Source organism: Lutra lutra, chromosome 14 (genome assembly GCF_902655055.1).
Source record: "Lutra lutra chromosome 14, mLutLut1.2, whole genome shotgun sequence".
Lineage (NCBI taxonomy): Eukaryota > Metazoa > Chordata > Mammalia > Carnivora > Mustelidae > Lutra > Lutra lutra.
This window is the reverse complement of record NC_062291.1, coordinates 82550647-82575166: the sequence shown is the minus strand read 5'-3', so window position 1 is coordinate 82575166 and position 24520 is coordinate 82550647. Positions and strand designations below refer to the sequence as shown.

Below are 24520 nucleotides of genomic sequence, written 5' to 3'. Positions count from 1 at the left end.
CTGAATCTTTCAAAATCTCGCAGGACAGTGGTCATTGTCCAGGGATTAGGCTGCAGTGTTTATCCACAGGTGTGAGGTCAAACATGCCCACACGGCTTTCCGAACCCATGGCTCAGATGTGACTCTCTACGGTGGCACGTGTCAAATGTTTATGTGCACACGAATCACCTAGGAGTCTTATGAAAGTGCATATTCTGATTCAGTAGTCTGGGAAGGGACCTGAGAATCTGCATTTCTCATCAACTCCAACGTGAGGCCTGGGGCCTGGAGAGGAGTAGGGGAAAAAGAGATGACTGGTGTTTTGGTGACAAGATAAGTTGGAAGCCAGAGAGGGAGCAGAAGGATACGAGGAATAAGCAGTCCTCCCTCAGGTGAAGGGATTTATCGACGATGGCTTCAATGCCATATCCTGTTTGGTTCCTCCATCAGGGTGTCATTTACTGAGCGAATGAACAGGTGACACGTGTGCAGAAGGCGACATGGCAAGGCTTCATGCTGTATGGATTTCCTGTTGGCCTTTGCAAGGCACCCCCTAGGGGCGGAAATGTCCCAGAATGTGAAGAAAGAGCAGGAGCAAGGAAGGACAGATTGGTGGCCATCCACACCATTAACTGAGTTGATGAACCTCGGGTCCCCGCCGAGCTGGGGAAAGGAGGGCCTAAGGCCAGAACCTAGCTCAAGTCTGTCTTTTATGACTTTTCTCTTCTTATTATCTTTGTAACAAGGCTCTTTTATTAGCTCGCAATTTCCTGCCAAGTTGATGAAATCTCCATTATGTTTTATAGTACAGAATAAGAGGATAAAGGGAATTTTGAAAAGGCCCACAGATCTCTTCTCCGTTTGGGGACCCTGACTCCGCTGCTTCCTGCACCGGCTGGGGTCAAGATGAACTTTCCGTCGTGTTCCGAGACACTGCTCATTTTCTCTTCAGCTGAAAAATAGATATTTATTTTGCCGCTTCGCTCCACGATTCTGGAGACTGGCATTTTCCATTTTAGTGCTCTCCGTTTTGAACCACACTTGTAATTACCGCTGTCTTTTATTCCGTGTTTTCGGAGGGCTCTCCCATTCAAAGTGCGAGAGGACGGGAGCAGCTGTCTTTCCAGGGGGCGAAGGCGAAGCGCCGCGTCTTGGCGTCCACCTCTGCAAACACGCAGACGCACGCGTGGAAACAGACATAACGGTCCCAACGAGGGGAGAGACGGGCTCCGAACTGCAGGTTTCTGCTTGTCTTTTTCAGCGTTTGGAGGAAGAGTAAGCCCCATGCATCCGGGGCATTTCAGGCACGTCTCATTTCTAAGGTGCTCTTCTTAAAAAAGCCAAAGTTCTCAAGAGGCTTTTTAGGCTATTGCTGCCTGTTCCGTGGGTCTCTGCCTCCTGGTGACATTGGCTGTCTGGTCAAGGTCATGGAGGGCAGGTGCCTGTGCGCCGTTCTGGACTGCCCGGACGGCCCGAGTGGTCTGCCTTCTGCTCCTCCCTCCAACCTCTGCTCTGACCAGAGTCGTCCCACGGGCATGAAGGCCACACTGGCTTCCCTTCCTTTTCCAGAGCAAGCTAAGCTGTGCCCACCGCCAGGGCACCAGGATGTCCGTCTGCCTGTCCCACACTGCCCTCTTCCCTGGCCTGTTGCCCTTGTTTCTCTCTCCACGTCTTCCTCACAGCCCTGGGATCCTTTCACATTCATTCAGGTCCCTTTGTCAGACAGTCCGGGGCACCCCGTGCCTCTCTGAGTCACGACCCATCGTTTGTGGGGCAACGTCTCTGTCTAGAGGAGGGTCGGCTGCATGAGGACAGTGGCAGGCTTTACTGCATCCATCAGCGTCTCCAGCACAATTGCCAGATGGTGGCCCTTCTCTGAGTGACCAAGTCTCCAAAGTATCCATTACCCAAAAGCTTCTCTGGAAACCATTTGAAAGGTTTATGGCAACTCATGTCTCGGCAAGATGATCAAATTGTTCGGTCCTTACAATGACAATGTCCCCTGTAACTTGAATTTGGGGTATCAGGCCCGTTGGCAGAGTCAAGGGTTTTTGTAAATGTTACAGTGAGTTCGCATCTGCTTTTCAATTCCATAAACTTCCCAGTTGGTGAAGTTCTTCTTTTTGTCTTTCAGAGAGTCTTAGCCGTCTGGATCCACTGAATTGTTTTCTTGAGCAGAAGGGAGAGAGATGCAGTTAATTTTCCAGAGAGTCTGCAGCATAGGGTTGCAACCCAAAATGTGCTTCCATTACAGATGCAAGAGTGCTTTTCCAGACGGCGTGCAAACGTGTTGTGCGTCCATTAAAATTTCCATCAGTACCATACAAATCATGAATAATAATAAAAAGTGTAGTCGAGTCACCTTGATCCGGTTGCTATCTGCAGATAGTTTACCTTCGTGGGGTGAAACGAAAATATGTTTTGTAATGTCTGGCAGACGCCTGAGAATTTCTCAGTGTGCAACATTTTACACGCAGACGGAAGTGAAGTTGCCCAGAGTTTGTGGATGTCGACGCGAAGATGAAACAGTCATTTGGCAGAGTGACACCGGAATGATGACCATGTGGGCAGGTCTGAGCGTTTGTGGGGGCGTCCCAGGTGGACTCAGATGTACACACGTGTGAGAACATGTCTGCAGAGCGCCCCTAGTCCCACCCCTTTCTGTCCCTCAAAAGATTTCTCTCCCATCATTAATTTAACAAGGAATGGCCTATTGCACGGAAGAGAGAGAGACACATCTACCTTTCGCAAACTCCTTAACACTTCAGATGTGCAAGATCTAAAAGTCAAAGTACACAACAACTGTTAAGTCAAAAAAAAATTGAGCAAGGGGCGCCTGGGTGGCTCAGTGGGTTAAGCCTCTGCCTTCGGCTCAAGTCATGATCTCAGGGTCCTGGGATGGAGCCCTGCATCGGGCTCTCTGCTCAGTGGGGAGCCTGCTTCCCCCTCTCTCTCTGCCTGCCTCTCTGCCTACTTGTGATCTCTGTCAAATAAATAAAATCTTTAAAGAAAATTGAGCAAGACAATTTGTTGTAAATGTAGAAAGTTTGCTGAAAGTAGTTCTCAGTTAACCAATAATTGGGGGTACTGATCCTTAGACAAACAGGTAAATTCGCTGTTTCCTATATGTCGGTGGTTGCCTTGGTGCTATTTGGAAACAGGTCTGGCATACAGTGGATGTCCGGTAAATCTTTGTGGACTGATGGAATAAATACTGTCGCACGCTCACTAGTGTCTGTGCGGAGGGTGTCTAGCATGCTCTTGGCCCCTGTGTTCTAGGCAGGGGCCCAGCACAGGCAGAGCTCAGGCCAGGAGGGAGCGTGGACCGCTGCTGACCTTGGCCCCAGTGACTCGGGCGCCTGCGCGCTCTGGGACCTGTGTGCGAACTGGGGAGGGTCACAAAGCTCAGGCCAGTAACTCCAAACTCACAGATAATAATAGCACCACCAAGCAGCAGCCCTGGCCCAATCTCTAACTGAGAAATCCTAGCTGAAGAGAAGTGGGATTTTATTTTTCCTGGCAGGGGTGTTCTTTATTCAGTTTTGACTTCCTGGGACAAATTTGTTAGAATTTTGAGCAATCATTCAAAGGGGAAAAATTGAAACACACCTTAACCGGCAATCATAGTCCTTGTTTGACAGAGCGGATGACTGAAGACAGAGGAGATGCAAAGTGTATTTAGAAATGAGATTCCCGGGGCGCGTGGGTGGCTCAGTGGGTTAAGCCGCTGCCTTCGGCTCAGGTCATGATCTCAGAGTCCTGGGATCGAGCCCCGCATCGGGCTCTCTGCTCAGCGGGGAGCCTGCTTCCTCCTCTCTCTCTGCCTGCCTCTCTGCCTGCTTGTGATCTCTCTAATAAATAAATAAAATCTTTATAAAAAAAAAAAAAGTAAAAAAAAAAAAAAAAAAAGAAATGAGATTCCCGTTCTAAAACATTTCCTGCTTCGTTGGTGGAGACAGAGTGAGTGCCCGTGGAACACCATGCTGGAAATGGCCCTGGTTCTAACTTTTAAACTCCAAGTCTTTGGCTTCTCCCATCCTTCTTGCTTTCCTTTCAGTTCCTGGGTGTGGGAGCAGCACATTCTGCGCGAGTGTCCCCCCCTTTCCCCATCATGCATGCAGTGCTGCTGCCCAGGGCCACCGGCAGCCCATGACCTCAGCCCTTTGGCCTTGACCTCCAGAGGTCACCAGAGAGGGGCATTTGGCCAAGAGGTAGGAATTTAGATGGGCCTTGTTTTATGCCAATTAAACAAAGGGAGTTAAAGCAATCCTCCCCGAAGTCACTGCGTAATAATTTGGCAGAGTCATGGACAAGCAGCCAAATGAGCACATGCTGGCATTGAACTTGGCCTCAGGACATTTGGGGTCTAGTTCAGGCTCTGCCACGTATTAGTTTTAGGTCCATTATTAAACGAAACGAGACTGAGACAAAGTGAAAGTTATTTAAAGCTTTATTTTATGATAAGCATTAGAAGTCAGACTGATTGGCCAGGAGAATGAGACTGAGACAAGGTGAAAGTTATGCAAAGCTCTATTCTATGCCAAGCATTAGAAGTCAGACTGACCGGCCAGGGCCGTCTCTGAAGAGAGCGACCAGCCCCAGCTTACAGGCTCAAGAATTGACTGACTGACTGGTCAGGGCCGCCTCCGAAGAGGGCGACCCTTTCCCATCTGGTCTATTATTATTTTAGTTATCTGGAGTTTTGGGACCAGTAGGCACAGTGTAGCTTTCAATTAGTGCCCATGGCCTTGGCCAATGTCTGTGGGACTGAACTCACAAATGCAGGGCTGTTGTCTGACCCAATCATGAGAGGCAGCTCAAACCTAGGAATTATTTTTTAGCAGCTTTTGGCTACCATTCTTGTCTTTTTATGTTTGGCGGAAAAAGCCTCTACCCAGCCGGAAAAGGTATCCACAAAAACTAACATATACTTGTGTCCATATTTTCCCGGTTTCATCTCTGTAAAATCTATTTCTCAATAAATTTCTGGTTCCTTACCTCTTTTTCTTTTCCCTCTTCCCACTTTAGTTCCTCCCGCATTTACTGCCTGACATTGAGCACATTTATCAACCACATCCTGAGCCATACGCTCTAATTTAGAAACCTGGAACTGTTTGCCCATAAGCTCTTTAAGTTTTCGTGTCCCCAAATGAGTGCCCTTATCTATTTGGTTTACTAATTTCTTCTAGTCTTTGAGGAAGACTTGGCCTAATTATTTACATAAGCTCAGCAAGAACAGTGAGTGATCATATAGATCTTTTAGAATCTGCTTTGCTGGAATTTTTATAAGGAATCTTTAGGTTGAACTTATAATAGTTTCTCCAGTCCAGAAGCCAAGCCATATACTTGCCATCAGACATGCCTGCAATACCTGTGGATTTGGGTGAATTCCTTTTCCTGAGGTTCCCGAAGTATCCTGCCAGGAAGTGACATTCTTTATTCACCTGGTGAGGCTGCCGGGAACTCTGTAAGCAAGGTATCAGGCCCACAGTTCCAAAGGGCTTTATGGCTCCAGGTTTTATAAAGGCAACCTTAGTTCCTTTAAGCTGTCTGGTCACATCTGAGTCTTTTTAAAAAATATGACCTTCCAGTCAAAGTCTTGGTAAAATAACCAGTGTTTCTAATAGTGTCCTGTTACAAGGAGAACAGATTCTTATTGAACTTATGCAAATGACTGATCACCACGGAGGAAAGGATACTTGCTGAGACGTTTTGAGTTTTAGAGGGTTCAGAGAGAGAGAAAAGTTGACTGCTTTGATATGTTTACAAATGAATACTTTTCCATTTCTCTAAGTTACAGATAACGTAAGGAAAAAGAGTGTCTTTAGTCTGGAAGAGTAAACATTAGAGAACCAGTAATGTTTAAAATGAGACAAAACATTAAGAGACATAACATTATAATCTTTTAGTTTGTTTAGTTTCATATTCTCCTTTAAGACAAAACTTATTTTATAAAAGAATCAAACAAAACATAGAAACTGGGTTTTCTCTGCGCAGGCAAAGAGAAAGCTATTTACATTTTCTTTTTAATAGCAGATTGACTAATCCAGGAAAACTTTGTACTTGAGTGGATCATCAATATAGATTTGCCACGACACAGGGCTTTAGTCTTCCTTTCTTAAATTCTATGTCTCATTTGAACAGAAACATTTTACAGGGAAAGATTCATTAGTCTTTTTTCTTTCTTATGAATAAATCCACCAAAACTGATCTAATATGGTCAAATTTTTAACATAGTTCATTGTATCCTTTCAAACTTATAAAGCAAGGCAAATATAAGTCATTTCCCCCAAGCCTTCTACAACTTACTTCAGACCCTCAAGTTAATCTTCTTTTATTTTCTGGTGCAATCAGGTATTTCCACTTTAAGACAAAACTACTCACTCTCTTAGGCCCTCTTTTTTGTGTGTACAATTAATCTTAGTACATCCTGACCATACCTAAAATTCCTTTTCCGGAGATTTCCCTTCACAGACCTTCTACAACTTGCTTTTGCATTCAGGTTTTGTCCCAAGTCATTTCTTCCAAACAACCAACTCATTTAGGACAAAATTACCTTCTTTTACCTTTAACAAAATGTATTCTCATTCCTTAAATCTTTCTTACATATCTCCTACTTTTCTACATATAGGGTTGCTTTCCTCATTTCCATCAGCCTTACAGTTAGCAGAATTTTGTACTTTTTTTTTAAAGATTTTAAAAAAATCTTTATTTGACAGAGAGATAGAGAGAGCACAAGTAAGTAGGCAGAGCTGCAGGCAGAAGGAGAGGGAGAAGCAGGCTCTCCACTGAGCAGAGAGCCTGATGCAGGGCTCGATCCCAGGACCCTGGGATCATGACCCGAGCCGAAGGCAGCCGCTTAACCGACTGAGCCACCCAGGCACCCCAGAATTTTGTACTCTTAGAAACATCTTAATCTCTAGTGAAGACTAAATATAAACCAATTGTGAACAGTTACAACAGAATTCTTTAGAAGGCAAATTATGAAACAGTTAAGCATAAAACATGTTTATTCTTCCTTTCTTTGCAGTAAGAAGTCAAAGGCACAAACCTATATCAAGTACTCAGTGCTTTAGCATTTTATCCCATTTGGTTAAGACCTAGATGTTCATAATTTAATTCCATTTGTCATCCAACCAAAACTTTAAACTTTCAGGTTACCAAAGACTTTGAAAGCTACTTTAACAATTATCCATTAAAACTTTGAGACAGACAATTAACCATCAATTCAGTCATCTTTTGCTAACAGATTTTAACAAATAACATGAGCTTATCTGACCTTCAGTAAACCTTGACAGAATAAAAGCTTCACATCTACTACTGTAACTTTTTAAAGAACTGTTTATCTTAATTAAACCAGCAAACTTAACTTAGTTCAAATACAGATTTACGTTCCACTTGGGCCCATTCCGCTTCGAATGTTTACCTGAGACCTGGGTGGGAAGATCCGGAGTGGGGGGTGTCAGGTCTCGGGGCGGCTCTTCTTGTTTCCCGACAGTGAAGAACAGAACAAAGTACCACCAGGAGGCAGAGAAAGGGTTCCCGGTTTTAGAGCTCATCAGCCCCAACAGAGGAGCAGATGCCATGCTTTCCCGCCAGCAAAAGGGGAGGGGTTAGGCAGTCCATATCGGGCCAGAGAAGACAGGGAACGTCCCTGAAACAAAGGGAGTTTCAGTAGCTGCTTGGGAATATTCCTTATGATCTCTGTCTCGAGTTAGACCAACCCCAGTTGGCTCCAGTTATAGCCCTTAACACACGAAATGAGTAGGGGAGAAGCCCCACATCTATTAGGAGGAACAGAGAGATGAAAGTCAGAGTCCCCTTACTCTCCGCTTGCCCCATTCCTTCAAACACAATAAATGACAACAGACAACAAAAAGACAAGACAAAGACAACTGCAGATCCAGCGGCCCTCCCAGGGCCATCCAACATTAAAGGATGGCCATTCAGACATGCGGAAAGTCCGAAACTTTCCCTTTTGTACGTCCAGACTGAGGTTATGAGTTCTTTCCCTAACACCCGAGAAGTGGTCAATCATCAGAGACAGAAGGGTCTTCTGTGTCTGTCCCATCACGTCCTCAGTCCACAACAAGACAAATACACTTACAACAATTAACAAGAGCATACTCATAAAGACAAACGATCCGGCGTGGCCGTGAAGACAGAACTGAAAGGAAGTTAAGGGAGAATCCGATTGCAAAGGCAGCCAGTTCTCCTCACAGATGAGGACCTTGTCCTCCAGCCAGGGGTAAGGGATGCCTCTTCCAAAAATCCCATAAACTTAACAACCAACACAACAGACAAAATTCCCATACATTTAACAAACAGCACAACTGACAACAAAAACGAGGCTTCTGGGGCGCCTGGGTGGCTCAGTTGGTTAAGCAACTGCCTTCGGCTCAGGTCATGATCCCGGAGTCCTGGGATCGAGTCCCACATCGGGCTCCCAGCTCCATGGGGAGTCTGCTTCTCCCTCTGACTTCCCCTCTCATGCTCTCTCTCTGCCTCTCAAATAAATAAATTAAAAAAAAAAAAAAAAAAAAAAACGAGGCTTCTGACCGCCTAGGGGGACTCGAACCCCCTGGCTGCCTTGGGGGACCATGAACCCCCTGGTGACCGCTTAGGGGGACTCGAACCCCCTGTGACCGCCTAGAGGGACTCTAACCCCCTAGCGATCTACTAGTGGAGGGATGGGGCATCCCCGCATCCACTCCAGCCCTGGGTAGCAATACCGAATTCAGTTTCTCCCCAGTGGGCCATACCCCTGGAGCTCTGCAACCAGACAGATAGACAGACAGACAGGATCTTACCTCCAGAGGCTTTTCCCAGAAATTCTGATGCTGGCTCAGTTTTCGTTGTTTAATCCCGGGAGAGCCCCCAATGTTAGGTCCGTTATTAAATGAAATGAGACTGAGACAAAGTGAAAGTTATTTAAAGCTCTATTCTATGCCAAGCATTAGAAGTCAGACTGACCAGCCAGGGCCGTCTCTGAAGAGAGCGACCCCTCCCCATCTTACAGACTACCTTTTATAGAGCAAAAGTCTGGCCACACATAGGTGGCCAGTGAGATTGTAGTCATGTTAGGTCACACGCAGGTGGCCAATTGAACTACAATTTACCCTATAGTAGCTGTTTGACCCAACCTATTACTCTGGTCAGAATTGGTGTTCAAGGTTGGCGCCCAAACGGCAGGGTTTACATTCTTTGGTGGTTAGGGAAAAAGTAAGTGTGTTTTTTACTGATTGGATGTCTCGACCTGGCCCAACTCGTCCTTGAATTCTGGGCTCTGTTAACAGGAACTAGCTGACCATATTTTACTGGTTTCCCAGACTTGCTTCTAAGTAAGTTTCTCTGGGGGGAGGGGGACAGGGTCAGTTTAAGTTTTACTGCACAAACAAAAAAATGGCTTTTAACCAAGATGGAGTCGCTCTGGCTAAGTAGGTCCTTATATTAGCTATGTGACTGCAGGGAGTCCCTCCACTTGACTAAGTGGAGGTTGTGGCTCATGCCTGTGTGGGCTCCTGTCTGTGTCCCCGTGGGAACCAGATGGCCCACTCCAAGACAGAACACAGTCTCATGAAGGATCTCCTTCTAGAGACGTGGGCAGGGTTCAGGGGATGACAAGGACCCATGAGAGCCAAGACCCTTGCCCGCCCCAAGGCCCAAGGGGTGGGGAGAGGTCGCTGCTGACAGCAAGAGCAGGGGCTGTGGTAGAGAGGCCACCAGACTGACCAGAGTGGTAGGTGTCCATCCAACAACACAGCTCCTTCCTAAGTGTGGCCTGGAAGGGAGGGAGCCTGAGATCAATCCTTTGACCTGTGGGGTGTCCCTGGTGTTAGGTTAAAAATCACAGTAGGGGGCACCTGGGTGGCTCAGTGGATTAGGCCTCTGCCTTCGGCTCAGGTCATGATCTCAGGGTCCTGGAATCGAGCCCCACATCGGGCTCTCTGCTCAGCAGTGAGCCTGCTTCCTCCTCTCTCTGTCTGCCTCTCTGCCTACTTGTGATCTCTCTCTCTCTGTCAAATAAATAAAATTAAAAAAAAAATCACAGTAGAAGTATTTATACCATGGAAATTGACAAACACCCCTACAAATCAGACAGTTCCCCAGAGAGCTGGTTGTTAACCAATGACCAGCACCCCGTGCCCTGCTCTCCTGACCTCCCAGTTCCCACCGGTTCTTCCTACTGGGTGAGTCCAACCACAGCCAAAGGGTGGGGACGGGTGATGCAGTCTCTACAGGCCAGTGACCAGGGCGTAGAATGGGGGGCAGATGGGCGGGAAACGACGCGGCACGTGGAAGGCGTACAGAAGGAAACAACCAGCACCCATGCCGCAGTCACATGCAGCAATGACTAGCGGATAGGAAAATACTTAGTCAAAACTGACAGGCCTTTCACATGGGTCCCTCCTTACTTTTGCAAAGTATTTTCCAGTTTCCGAAGTGCTCTCATGGCGTGTACTGCCTTTGTCCCCGCCGTGCGGAGGAGTAGTCGGCACACGCCTCCTGCCTGACCTTGCTGGAAGTCAGGGCCGTCCAGATGACCGATCAGAGCATTTCACACCCATCCGGGTGGCAGAGGCCTTGCTTGTCCTAGGAGTTTGTTCTGTCTCTTTCCTGGTGATGGAGCACCTGCCGGAAGAAGACCCCACCAGGACAAAGCCTAGGTGGCAGCCTCTCTTCAGTTGAGACGTGACCGGGACGGAGCTGCGGCTCCCGGGGGGGAGCGTTTCACGGCCGCGGGTGGGAGGCTTCCCTAGAAAGAAGCTGCTGAGCCAGCAAGGAGAGCGGACCATGCACCCGGGGCCGGGACCTGTCCAGTCCCACACTCTGGGACAAGCCCTTTGTCCACCCTGCCGCCTGGAGCCCAGATGCCACCTCCGGGCCACAAGGAGGACAACCAGTGGACTGGTGAGAAGGAGAGGGAGCCTCACCTCAGGGACGGTCAGCAGGTAGCGGAAACCCAGGGGGCCTGCCCATCCCTGCATGGCAGGGTTGTCGGTCTGGAGCTGGCACAGAGGCTCCCTGGCACGGGACGACGCTGCTCTCCGTCTTTCTCTCCTCCACCCCTACTGCAGGACTCTGGCCTTGTGGCCACCAGAGAACGGTGCCACCCCAGGCCTCACATCCAGGAGCGCACCTCTCTAGGCCACCAGCACTGGCGGGGGGAGAGGTCCTGTGTCACTGACATGGCAAGTCTTGTGCGAATGCCCGGTTTGGTGATTAGGGGATGAGAAGGTGCCGGACAGATTCTCCTCTAGATGTTTACTCTTCTTAATTCATGGAATAGCCAAGAAAGCCATGAAGACAGAACATCTCAAAAAGGAGAAAGAGGGCAAGAGAAGCAGAAATCACATTGCTGAGTAGGAGAGAGGCAGGTCTGGGTATCTGGGCTCAGAGAGAAAGACCAGCTCTCAGGGGCAGCCTGTGCACACCGGGGAGGTGAGCTGGCCCTGGGGAAGGCTCGGGAGCTCTTGAGCCGTCCTGTGACCCAGTGCCAACTCCGTTGGCTGCATGGCCCTTGTTTCCTCATTTGTAAATGCCAAAGGTGCTTGTGCGGCATAAATAAGACAAAAACGCATGAAAGTATTCAGTTCAGTCCAGCACCCAGTGTTTCACGATTGCTCACAACGGTTGCTTCCTTGTGGCCTCAGTGGTGTGTCCTAAGGTGAACAAGCAGCAGGGGCCCTCGGAATGGAGATCTGAGCTGGGACAGTGAGGGAGCCCTGGGGCCTGGGTGTCACAATCCCGCCGAGGAGAAGGTCATCTCCTGCCTGGATTCAGTTCACTTCTCTGGAAACTAAGAAGCTGGGACAGATAGTTACTCAATGTCACGAGTTCGAGGATTCAGGGGGGATAAAAGTCTGCTGTTACTCCAGGCTGTCTTGTCCCCACTTGTCTGATCTGTTAAAGGGGTTCTGCAGCTGGGACCCGGTGACTCTCTGCCTTCCACCTTGGGGAACAGCAGGTGTAAGTACCCTGGCAGGAACCCTCCGAGGGCTTAGAAGCCCCGCCGTCCTCCCCCATTGTGATGAGAGCTCTGATTCTATGGCAACAGTGGGTCCCCTGGACCCTCCCCTCCTTGTAGAGGCTGAAGGTCAGGAGCAAGGAGGGGGAGTGTCTTCCAGATGACAGAATTTCTGAGGCAGTGAAGAGGTCAGGGAGACGACCTCAGGCACCTTCGCTTCCTGCAGAAAATGGCCAAAGGGAGACGCTTCAACCCAGCTTTAGATAAGGACGGAAGATGGGTAAGAAAGATGGTGGCTTCTCTGGCCTTTCTCAGGCCACATGGGTGTGGTCAAGGTCACAGACCTGAGTCTAGACCCTGCTGCTGCTACTTCATGTGGCATCACTTGAAGAATCTCTTCCCTGATCTCAGTCCCTTCACCTGTGAAATAGGACCCTCGTAGCATCCTTGGGAGGATTGCATGAAACAACTCTTGTGTGTAAAACACTCAGCGCTCTCGTGAATGTCCACAAAGCCGTCAATGCTGTGTGTTCTTCTTCTTCTCCTTCCTCCTCTTCTTCTTCTTCTTCTTCTTCTTCTTCTTCTTCTTCTTCTTCTTCTTCTTCTTCTTCTTCTTCTTCTTCTTCTTCTTCTTCTTCTTTTAAAATAACATCTATCTTGCAGTATACTATGTAATCTACTGTATTATATCCACTCCAAGAATGTAAACTCCAGGGGTCCTGGGATCTTTGTCTTTTTACCTACTGATTGCATTAGAGCTATAATACATGGAAAAGTTAACAGTCTTTGTTTAAAAAGAAAAGGAAAAATAGAAAACACCTCTGAACATTTCAGTGTAAAGGCTTTAAAAAACTAACTTTCTGGGATTCTCAGGTGGCTCAGTTGGTTAAGTGTCTGACTCTTGGTTTCTGCTCAGGTCATGGTCTCAGGGTGACGAGATCGAGGTCCGAGTCAGGCTCCCCGCTCAGTGCAGAGTCTGCTGGAGATTGTCTTTCTCCTTATCCCTCAGTCCCTCCCTCTGCTTGTGCACTCTTTCTTTCTCCCTCTCTCTCAAAAGAAATAAAATCTTAAAGAAAAAAAAAAGCCGACAAAAACTAACTTTACCCACCTGGATGTGACCTTGACTAAACAGCTTACTCTTAAATCAGTTTGTTTGTCTGTTAAATGGGAGCATAGTGTACTAAGGTTATAGGGCTATTGTGCGGACCATGAGACCATTCAATAGAGAGCTTAGTATAGTGCACACAAAAAGAGTAACCACTCAATACTTATTAACTATTCTGTATATTAATATTATACATATACGTCTATTTTTTCTTGTATACCCTGCTTCATTCCTCAAAGATTTACAGTAACATATAGAGAATATTCACAATAAAGCAGGAAATCATAAAAAAATAAAAATTCAGAATCAGTTTGGATACATTTAAGAATAAAAGGCTGAGACTGGGAAGATGTGTAGTATACACACCAGCCATAGGACTTACATGACTGCAATTTATAAAATATCATCAGATTTGGCTCTGAGATTCCTGGCAGCCAAAGTAAAATGGGAAATAGGATGAACTACGTAACAGGAGTCAGTCTTGAAGAGAAAAATACAAGTTTCTCAGACTAAGTAGCTTCCTCTCTATCACCTACAATATCAGTGACAATCGTGTTTGAGCAAGAATCATAAAAAGCTGACTACAGTGAACCAAATAAGGGTTTGTATTTCTCAAGCAACAAGAAATTCAGAAGGAGGCAGTTCGGGGGTGGGACAGATGCTCTTGGAGGTTATCCGGTCCTTTTCAGCCTTCTTTCATGTCATCCTTGGTGTGGGACTGTTCAACTCAGGGGGGTATGAGGGGGAAGTCAATGGACGAAAAGATGGAAGGCTCCTGTTGGTTAATTTGGTCCCTTTTCATGGGGGGAAAACAAAGCTATCCTAGAGCCCTGCCCTACAGATTTCTCTTTGATCTCATTGGGTCACCTGGTCAATTTTATTGCCAGGGAGTTTGGGGAGATATTGTGATCCCAGGACTGTGCCTAGAGCCAGGGCTCAGGGGGAAAGGCATTGCCACCCAAAGCCTGATTTGAGTGTTTGGGGTGGGTCCCTTCTGTTGCCAGCACCTCAGAGCATAAAAAGAATAGTGCTGATCATGAAGTTTCCCAAAGTAACTTGCAGGCCAGTTGGGAAAATTCAAGAAATCGTTGGCTTTGAGTCAGCAGCAGCCCACTGGGGAGGACAGTAATTGCCACATTAAAGGTGACAGTCATTTTGCAGTTGACCTTGCTGGTTGTAATCTGGCTGTTGCCGGGCAGGAAAAGCTTTTTTTCATACTCTTTTCCCTTCCTGCTTAATATTGCAGTCATTGTGTGAGTGAACACAGCAAAAATTTCACCACCAACTAGTTACAAAGCTATATTTCATGGTTACAATATCTACCAGAAGGGTTTATTTCACAGTTCTCATGTTATCACCATTAAATATATATTTTAAAAGAGTGAAATTAAAATGCTAGAGACTTTTTCCCCCCTAGTGATTTAGTCCTTAGATGTCCAGCATACAAATGAACTCAAGTCGGCCGTCATTTAACTGGGGAAAGGGATCATTCCTGACGCTAGAATGACTCCCACCCCCGCCTGATTTTCCAAAGCCGCCCAGACAGGAGTGTTGACATAGCCAGACCGGAGAAAGGGAGCAAGGAAAGGTTATGGGTCTGGAGGTTCTTTGTATTTTTTATTTACTTTGGAAAAATAATTGTTTTAGAACATTACAAAATAGCACTGAATGAGTCAGAAATATATGGGTTGGCTTGGGAAAATGTTTAGGGTACCTTGTTAAGTGGGAAAGCAAAAAACTGCAGAACATTACTCATCTTATGGTCCAACTTTTTAAACCAATTGAAGCCCGTCTGCAGGGGTCGGAGTTTGTGGACATGAACACTCAGCCGTGGATACTGTCATGCCGGGCGACAAAGGGAGGGGGAGAAAGGAATCAAAAGTTACTCTTCAATAAATCGGCATACATGATCTTTAGAAACCACATGTATGATATGACCCTATGCATGCAAAATTATCTCTGTCTCTACACACATCCATACATACACAGACACGGGTGTTCATGCCCACAGGGATGTATGAGAAAGACTTCCTTATGTTTCTATGTTTGAATCTTTTTAAACCATGAGTATATATTACAACCGTAATCAGAAACAGATATAATTATTTTTGTTGTGGAAAAGAGTAATGTAATGCTGCACTTAGTTAAGAAACATTTAAATAGTAGAGCACGATGGTGAAAAGAAAGCCTTCCTCCTTCCTCGTTCCCTCCTCCCTCCCTCTTTGTGCAGGTCTCCCGGAGAGCCTGGGTGCTGGTTAGGATGCTGGTTGGGGCGCTGGTTGGGGCTCCGGGCGGGTGCTGGCCTGGCACTGGTGTGTGGTTTTTCACTGCCCTGATCCTCATTCCTGTAGTCATTCAAAAATGTGTTCTGGGAGTTTTTTCATCTGGATGTGTTCTGTAAATCAGGTATTATCTTGTGTGCATGGATTCTTTATTTACAGAAATGGTGTAGGGTTATAGGTCTCCTTCTGGTTTTCTTTTTTCCACTCAGGACTGTGTTTAAGGAATGGCTTAGTGGCTGTGTGTCACCTAGCCCCTTGCTTCTCATTGCTGTGAGGAGAGCCCAGCAAGGGCACCACGTGTAGGGTGTAACGCCTCCACCTTTTTCCAGAAATAGTAACATACCGAACACACTCCATGCAGGCAGTGAACGGAAGCCACCTGCATACACAGTTAAACTGTGACGTGAGAAGGAACAAGGGAGAAAGGCGGTGTTGGCTAAATTCCTTGTAATCCAGCAGAAAGGAGGGAGCAGGGGCCTGAGGTGTGGCGGGGGGTTTGGGGAGGGGAAGGGAGGCGACAGCTGTGAGCAAAGCTAGAATCTGCTAGCAGGTATAGGGTACTCTCTGGTGCATGCATTTTTCCTTTTAATCTCAGCTACCCTGTCAAATAAGTATTATTATTCCCATTTTACAGATAAAGAGATGGGGGCTTAGAAAATTCAGTGTCTTGCATCAGGCTCACCTTACAGGACAGAAAGCCGGGATTGGACTCAGGACCTTTGATCTATAGTGTGTGACCCAACCACCATGTTATACTTCTTCCCCAACCAGAACCTCCTCCGTTTTCTGACACTAGGGCTGCCTTGGCTGAAAGCAGCTGCCTCCTCGAAGTCACCCCTCTTTCTAGAGCAACCCACACTTGGTGACTGATCCATGAGCGGGCAGGAAGGCCCCGGTCCCTCACCCCTGCTCAGGACAGTTCTGAGAGGTCATCCCATGCCCAGAGCTCTCTGTTGGGTGGGCGGAGGCCCCTCTGGGGAATTCCTCCCACTGCCCAGACCTGTTTCCTTGCCCCGTGTTCATGGAGAGAAACCAGCAGCCTCCCCAAATCATCTTTATTATTATGCTTTGCATCCTATCCCCTATTTTTCCCTTATGGACTTTTCCCAGCCCTCCCATTCTACCTTCTCAGTGGAGACTCAAGTGAGTTTTAGCACCACGTCCCCCCTGCAGGAGGCCGGCTGAACCCTTAGCCCCCATTTGGGGAGCGCCTCTTCAGGGGCCCATGCTGGCACTCACAGGCCACACGCCCCTTACCAGGGCGGAAGCATTTCCAGGCTAGGGTGCAGTGGGGGTGGTCCCGGTAACTGGAAACAGCTGGCAGGGATGACCTGGGGCCATTACAGTGTTTTTTGTCTTGGAAAGAATACTTGAAAATTACAAAAATTATGCCATTTCCATTGCACACCAGAAGCACCCAAATGGCATTTTAATCACATCACGGAGGAAGCCCCAATACTTCGCTTGGAGACACAGTGTGTCTGGTTTTAATCACGGCATGTGCTGGTTTTCCAGTTCCCTCAGATTGGACTAACACAGAAGACACCAGAATCCAGCACAAGCGCTATGTTAAAGGAGCCCCACCACCCACATTTGTCTCGGCAAGTGGAGGGGAAGCTACCACCAATCTACAAAGTTCGGGAGAAGGTGAGTGAGTCTGGAGTGCAGGCCCGGGCCCCCCGTCCCTGTGGCTCTCCACCGGGGCAGCCCCACTGGCAATTCTGGCGTTTCTTCGGAAGGAAGTACTCCTTTGTCATCTCCTGCTCCCTAAATGCAGGTAGCATCCCACCTTGAAACCTGGTCCCTGTGACACCCCAAATAATCTTTAGAAGGAACTCGCTCCTGGTCCAGACAATCAGGTTAGGCTCCTCTGTGGACAAGGAACATCACCTTTGGTTACAGCTCACAGATCATGAACGAGCCCATTCTGCCTCCCCGGCCAGTTTGTGAGCAACTTCAGGGGCATAGAGTGGGCTAAAGAGGAAGCCGGTGCGAACCTCACCCTTAGCTAACTCTCATTGCCTATTTGGGCTGGTGCTCTGGTCTACCAGAATCCTTATTGGTCAGATGAAGAAGTTTGGTCTTGATGGCCTCAAAGGTCCTTACCAGCTTTCAATTCCACGAACCAATACGCTTTTCCTTCTTTGCCTCCAAAGAAGGTATTTTGAAAGAGGATTCTTTAATACATTATACGTTAATAAAAATAATTAATAAAAAATAAAATAAAATAAAAAATATGAATATAAAAAAAAAGAAAGAGGATTCTTAAGATTTTCCACAAGGTCACCAATAAAGTCGAGTTTTAAAGCCTTGAGTTGGTGCGCACACCCACGACCTCATTGCCCTGGGCCATTTGCTTCTTTCCAGTGATTGGTTTCTCTCTTACATAACGTCCCTTTGCTTCCTCTCTCTTCTTTCCATGCTGCTGTGTGTTGGTTCGAAAGCATGTTGGGGTCCTGATGTGAGTCTTTTCATCCCCTCCCTCGATCTTTTCCAGCAAGCAGTAAATAATAACTTCCCCTTCTCTGTACACGACAATCGGCACAGCCTGCAGAGCTCGGGGTGCTACCTGGACTCGGTGAGTATTGCTCTCCAAGTTACTAGTCCAACTGGGAGTGCCCCTGGGAGGTACGGTGAAGGTCGAGGACTTTCCTCAAAATCTGGAACCAGGTCAAAATTAATGCCTCATAACAGGTTAAAAAAAAATGCATGAACCTCTTAAAGTTCCATGCAACTTTCTGCACCAGAAAGCATAGTCCTTCTGCCTATGTTTGCATGCACTTCCTACTTCAAAACGTGTCTTCTCATAAATTGTCTCGTTCATGAGTTTCTTGTGAAGATCTGTCCTGGGAAGGAGGGGTTGCCTGTGTGTCTCTGATAGGCAGCCCTACGCCCCACAAGGAGAGATCAGAGGAAGGGGAGCTTACATAATACAGAGGACTTCCCAATCACTGGTGCTGTCCTTCCCCAGAAGTGGCGAGTTGCCCTCAGTGGAGAGAGAAGAGTCTGAGAGCACTTGTTAGTGGTGGTGAACACAGCACCATGCTGTGGAAATCTAGTGGGCTGCATATGTAATTGTAAATTTTCTAGTATGAAAATATAATTTTCATAATATATTTTCTTTAACTACATAACTCCCCAAATTATCGATTCAACATGTAATCTATATAAACATTATTTCTGAGTTAGTTTACATTCCCTAAACGAAGCCTTTAAAATCCAGATTGGTCGCCCTCCATTTGGAAAATCCACATCTGAAGTGTACATGTGGCTGGCACTTATCAAACTGGACAGGGCAGGGTTAATATATCTGAAGTAGAGGGGTGGACCCAGTGATCTCCGAGAATTCTTACCAAATCTGAACGTCCATGATGAGGATGATGTACATAAAACAACCATTTATTAAAAATATACCATATGTAAGCATCTCATACTATCTCATTTAATGGTCATGACAACACTGCTGGCTAATTACTCTTATTGTCCCCAATTTGGAGATGGGGAACCTGATAACAAGGAACCCAAAAACTTGCCCAAAGTCACTCTTTCTTCTAGGCTGCCGTATCTAAGCTCAGCTGAAGTGGTTTAACCTAAAAATTCTGATTTGCCCTTGGCAGAGTGTTGAATACAGATCCAGAATATCCATGCTGCCAGCCTCTCTACATGGAGGGCTTAATATATGAATATATGAGGGCTTAAAATGGTTTTCTAAACTGTCAAAGTAACGTATGTCCTTTACAACTTTCAAACAGTACAGAATTAAATACAATTGAAAAAAACTTGCACTCTTACTTTTCCTCCTCATAATGCCACCTTGACGGCTCTCCAATAATGGTTTGGTGGGTAAAATTGGAGAACTTTTGCAATCTACATGCAAACATATATATAAAAGTGTGTATCTTGTTAATGTGATAAACAGGACTGTACCACAAATATTTTGTCAGAGCTATGTTAGTTTCATGGAAAAAACTGGAAGCTTTCCAACATTCTCTACATTTAGGAATAGTTTAGATAAAATGTGAACTTTCAGTTTAAGGAAGTTAGATAGAATTTGCCCATGAAATTATTTGGATTTAATACTTTTTTTGAGTAAGTTTTTTTGTTTGTTTGTTTTTTTACGATTTTACCCTTTCCATTTCTCTTTGATTATTAATCTATTCTACTGATTTCTTCTCATGTAGATTTTGCTGATACGTGTTAACCTAAAATTCATCTATTTCTTTTCAAATTTATTGCTGTAACAACTCCTAAAATACTCTTATTTTGCTGTTCTTTTTAATCTTTTTTGGTTGCATGTTTAGTTCATATACTTGCAAGTGTTTTTGTTAATAAGCTTATTAAAACTATGAATATTCCTCAGGTTATTGCTTTGGCTACATCCCAACGGTTTTACTAATTAAAGTTTCGTTATTTGCTTTCAAATAGTCTATGATTTAATTTTTAATTCTAAAAACAATTTAGAAGAATGTTTTGAATTTTCTGCATGGTTAGAATTTTTTGAGATCTTCTTTTGCTGCTAATATCTAATTCAATGGGTTAAATTTTTATAGCATATGGATTCTGAATTATAAAGACTATCTTTGTTATCTTATACCTGATTAATTTTAATAAGTGTTTCATGGGTGTTTAAAAAGAACATATATTTCCCATCGGTTGATTACAAAGTTCTTCATTTTATTAATTAAAGTCTTAATTTTGTTATTCAAATCCTTCATAGCCTTTTCTTTTTTTTTTTTTAAGATTATTTATTTGTTTATTTGACAGACAGAGATCACAAGTAGGCAGAGAGGCAGGCAGAGAGAGAGGAGGAAGCAGGTTCCCTGCTGAGTAGAGAGCCCGATGTGGGGCTCAATCCCAGGACCCTAGGATCATGACCCAAGCCAAAGGCAGAGTCTTAACCCACTGAGCCACCCAACCTTTTCCTCATTTTTGTTTTTATCTGTCAATTTTCCCTTCTAAGATTATTCTTGAATTTCTAAATTCTTTTTGCCTTATGTAGTTTTTTTTTAAGATTTTATTTATTTATTTGACAGACAGAGATCACAAGTAGGCAGAGATGCAGGCAGAGAGAGAGAGGGAGAAGCAGGATCCCTGCTGAGCAGAGAGCCTGATGTGGGGCTGGATCCCAGGACCCTGGGATCATGACCTGAGCCGAAGGCAGAGGCTTAACCCACTGATCCACCCAGGCGCCCCTTGCCTTATATAGTTTAATGCCATATCTTTCTACATAAAAATTCATGAATATTTTATGTTCTTGGTGGCTTTTATTATTTATCAAAATGAAGGATCTCTCTTTACATACCTTATTGTTTTTAGCCATAAATTCTAGATTGCAATATTAGCTTTGCCACTATTGTTTTCTTTTTGATAATAGTCATTACTTTCATTATGGTTTATTCCTTTGTCCTTATACTTTTTAGTCATTTGGTGTTGCTTTTCTTTTTTTTAAATCATAAATAAAATAGAGCATGGTTTTAAAAAAAAATCCAAGAGTCATTGTTTCTTTGTATGAAAATTTCACCCATTCACATTGATATAATTTGTGTTTTGGGTTTTATTTCTGCTATTTCATTTTATGTTTCCTATTTACCATGTTCGCACGTTGTTTCTTGTTTTTTCCCTCCCTCTCCTGACTTTGTTAGATTGAATTTATTTGCTCATCCTGACTTCTCTTGTTTACTAGTGGTTACCCTTAAATGTAAATATTGAAGAAATTCATTGACACTATTACTCTATGCATATGAATTTTAATATCTATAGGTTTTCCCTCCAGAATAAGGCAAGTTCTTCAGTGTACTGACCTCCTTCACTTTCCTCTCTAGGTGTTCTTGTGCTGAAAGCCAGCATGTGCTTTCCCAGTCATGAAGGTGCCATTTTCATGGGCTCATGTTAAGTGGCACCTCTTGGGGTTAAAAGCAGTCAAGCTGAAATCCTGGGATTTCAATTCCAGACTTGTTTCTCTTTCTATCTCTCTTTCTCCCCTTCTTTCCTTTCTTTCTGTGGATTCTTACTTGAAGTTTCAATATATTTCATAGTCACATTTTCAGTAAGTAGTTAGACTTAATTACAAGCTTTACTTGTTCCTTTCTTTGTAGCTCTTTCTCTATTCATTTTGTCTCTTTTATCTGGTTTTAATTTTTTTCTGGAGTATCTGCAGGTACATTTTTAGAAAGGTGCTTGGGCAACACCTTCTGTCTGTGCCTCCAGAGCCAGTCTCCCCCTTTCTCTCTCCCCTGGCACCAGGGGCTGATCTGTGGGGACCTCATTTCCTCTCAAGCCCCTTGGACCTGGAGCCTCTTTACTGTCCCAGTGGGGGGCCCCACAGATAGTCCCATTACTAAACTCTCTTCAAATTACCCTAACTGGGCCTGCCACCTGCTGCCACTTGGAATGATACCAGTCCTTATGAAAAGACAAACTCACTTTGCTACAGACAGTTCCTAACTTGCAATTTTTTTCTGTTTACCATGGAATTATCGGATATTGCTCCATTGTGAGTCCAGGGTGCTCCGTAATGTAAAGTCTGGGTAATCTAATGTGTCTTTTCTCCTCGTCTTTTGTCTGAGCATAGTGTTGTCTTCTAATCATGATCAGATCTAAAGCCCAATTCTGAGTACAGAGCTGTTCTCAGGTTCATGTGGGAGGTCCTGAGTGTTAATGAGGAAGGCTGTGGGCAGATCCCCAAAGGTGTTGCTTCCTTCTCGGGAAAGAATCCAGCTTCTGTGGACTTCTTAGAGGGAGAACCATCTATCCCATTGAATGCTGGGATGCCGCCAGGGGCAGATTCATGGAGGAGCCACCTGGGTGCAGAGAACCTGCCCAGGGTGCCCGGGAGCCCAGGCTGGCTAATAGGCTGTTTCCAGCTGTGGTCTCTCTGGCTCCCCCCCCCCGTGTCTCTGGAAGACCAGTCCCTTTCGTGGAAGTGGAAGACGGCAAGAATCATTAACAAAATGCCTCCAGCGTACTGTTGATGTACAACACTTAGCAAATAGGTAAAGGATATACCTCTTGTAGTGGTTGCCATACCGTGTGTTAAGGCTAGGATGCCATGTAACTGGTTTCACTGAAGACCCCAGAACTTTGTGACCTTGAATATTTTTCTCCTAATCTTTTTATAATTCTTTCCCAGGGCCTGGGACGGAGGAAGATCTCCCCAGAGAAAAGGCAACATGCTTCAAGAAATTTCAATCTCTGGGCGTGTGACCATATTCCATCTTGTCTTGACGGCTTTTCAAATAACCAGATATCATATGTCTATCGAGAAGTTGTGGTGCTCCCAATTTTCAGACGCTTCCCAAGACATTATAATGAGATATGGAAGTCTTTTAAATTCATTCCTCGGAAAAGCTATACAGAGTTTTTGAAAAAGACTCCAAAAGTAAAGTTTGCTATTGACAAAAAGGTTGGTTCTTCACTGGAGCCCTAATCCTTCCAGAAGGTTATGGATGAGTTTTGTAATATTGGTATCGCACTGAACATTTGTTTTCTGGTTCAGTCCTACTAGTTGACATAGGATTTATTTAAATTAGAGATTAGAGATTGTACATGTCTTAATGCAGAGGTGAAATATTCTTGCTGTGATAACACAGAGATGAAAGTCTTTATATTGAGAAACCAGAAAAGCTACACATTATGTTACCACTCCCCACTTTAACATATTTCTGTTTTTTTAGTAAGGTTGAAAACATTCAAGTTCTTATGAAAATAAAGATATGTGAAGATATATACACTTGCAATGAAAAGTGCTTTAAGTGAAAAATGTATTAAAATGAACTTTAAAATTGCCACGTTACCTTCCGGGGGGAGTTTAAAAAATTCTGTAATTGATATAGGATCACATTTTCCTGCTGAAAGTTCTAACAACACAGAGGTACCAGGAGTTCCCCTTGATTTCATCACATCTGCAATCTTTGTCTTGTCCCCAGAAGTAAGTTAACCTTTTGTTTTTATTCTGTGCACTTAGAATCATATACATATGTATCACTCCATATAAATTTTGAACATAAACTGTTCCACAGCCCATGGTGTGCTAGAACTTCCTTTGATATCTAACAATGTATCCTAGGAGTTCTTACCGTGTCAGTATGAATAGACTAGTTTGGTTTTCAAACAGCTGCACTGCATTCCCTAAAACGGATGCACCATGTGTTTAGACATTATCTTCCTAGTGAGCGTTTGAATTGCTTCCACTTTTTTGCTGTCTGACCTGGTGCCACAAGAACATTTTGATCAATCTCTTTGAATGCATGTTTGTATGTTCCTCAGGAGTAGAATCTGAGAAGTTACCCTGTCAGTGCCAGGTTGGATGAGATGCACAGTTGAAGTTTTAATAAATACTCCCAAATTACCTAAGAGTAAAGTGATCAGCCACCTACCAATGGTATCTGTGCATTTCAGTTTGTCCCTCCTCAAATCATCATTTATTTATTTATTTACTTAGAGAAAGAGAATGAGGGGCTGGGGATGGGTGGAGGGAGAGAGAGAATCTTAAGCAGGCTCCATGCCCAGCACAGGGCCCAACGCAGGGCTTGATCTCACAACCCTGAGATCATGACCTGAGCTGAAGTCAAGAGTCGGATACTTAACCGACTGAGCCACCTAAGTGCCCCTCAAATTAACTTTTAGATATTTAAGGATATGTAAGGACAAAAACATGTTACTTGTTTTCTTATTTTGCATTTCTCTGATTATTGGAGGAATGTCTTTTCCCACTCAATGGTCCTTTGTATCGCACTCCTATAAACTTACCAGTGTCACCAGCAATCAATACCAACACTTTTATATCTGTATTCAGATATTTTTCCTAAAGATGAATTTTAGAATAAGCTTGTCAAGTAAGTCCACTGGTAACTTGATAGAAATCTCCCCAAATTTAGAAAATAGTTTATAGGAGAATTGATATCCTTATGCGACAGTGAATCTCACCATTTATTCAAATCTTGTTTTATGTTCTTTTATAAAGTTTTAGAGTTTTCTTCACATGGTTCTGGCATGTTTCTTTTCTATGTTCATTCCTGCATATTTTGAACTTCTGTGGCTACTATGAATTTTTTTTGAAGTTACACTGTTAGGTTGATTTTGACTGATGTGTACAAAAGCTATTGACTTCTGTGTGGGAATCTAGTTTTTGACACCTGGCTAAACTTGTAATAATAAATTTCAAAAAAAAATAAAAATAACGTTCTA

The 24520-nt window shown here is 44.7% G+C and overlaps 1 protein-coding gene across 1 annotated transcript; it reads left to right on the top strand.

The window, feature by feature from the left end:
- The first annotated feature begins 11994 nt into the window (after positions 1–11994).
- TEX36 (testis expressed 36) lies at positions 11995–23271 on the top strand. Its single transcript, XM_047702831.1, has 4 exons — positions 11995–12227; positions 16850–16981; positions 17832–17912; positions 22464–23271. Exons 1-4 carry the CDS (start codon positions 12177–12179, stop codon positions 22758–22760), a joined length of 561 nt encoding a protein of 186 aa, XP_047558787.1. The 5' UTR covers positions 11995–12176; the 3' UTR covers positions 22761–23271.
- Positions 23272–24520: the final 1249 nt, after the last annotated feature.

Excerpts from the sequence above, each read along its gene's own strand:
- TEX36 (XM_047702831.1), top strand. The coding sequence starts at position 12,177 with ATGGCCAAAGGGAGACGCTTCAACCCAGCTTTAGATAAGGACGGAAGA. Across the intron at positions 16,982-17,831 it reads TCTACAAAGTTCGGGAGAAG|CAAGCAGTAAATAATAACTT; the intron begins GTGAGTGAGTCT and ends GATCTTTTCCAG. Across the intron at positions 17,913-22,463 it reads CGGGGTGCTACCTGGACTCG|GGCCTGGGACGGAGGAAGAT; the intron begins GTGAGTATTGCT and ends ATTCTTTCCCAG.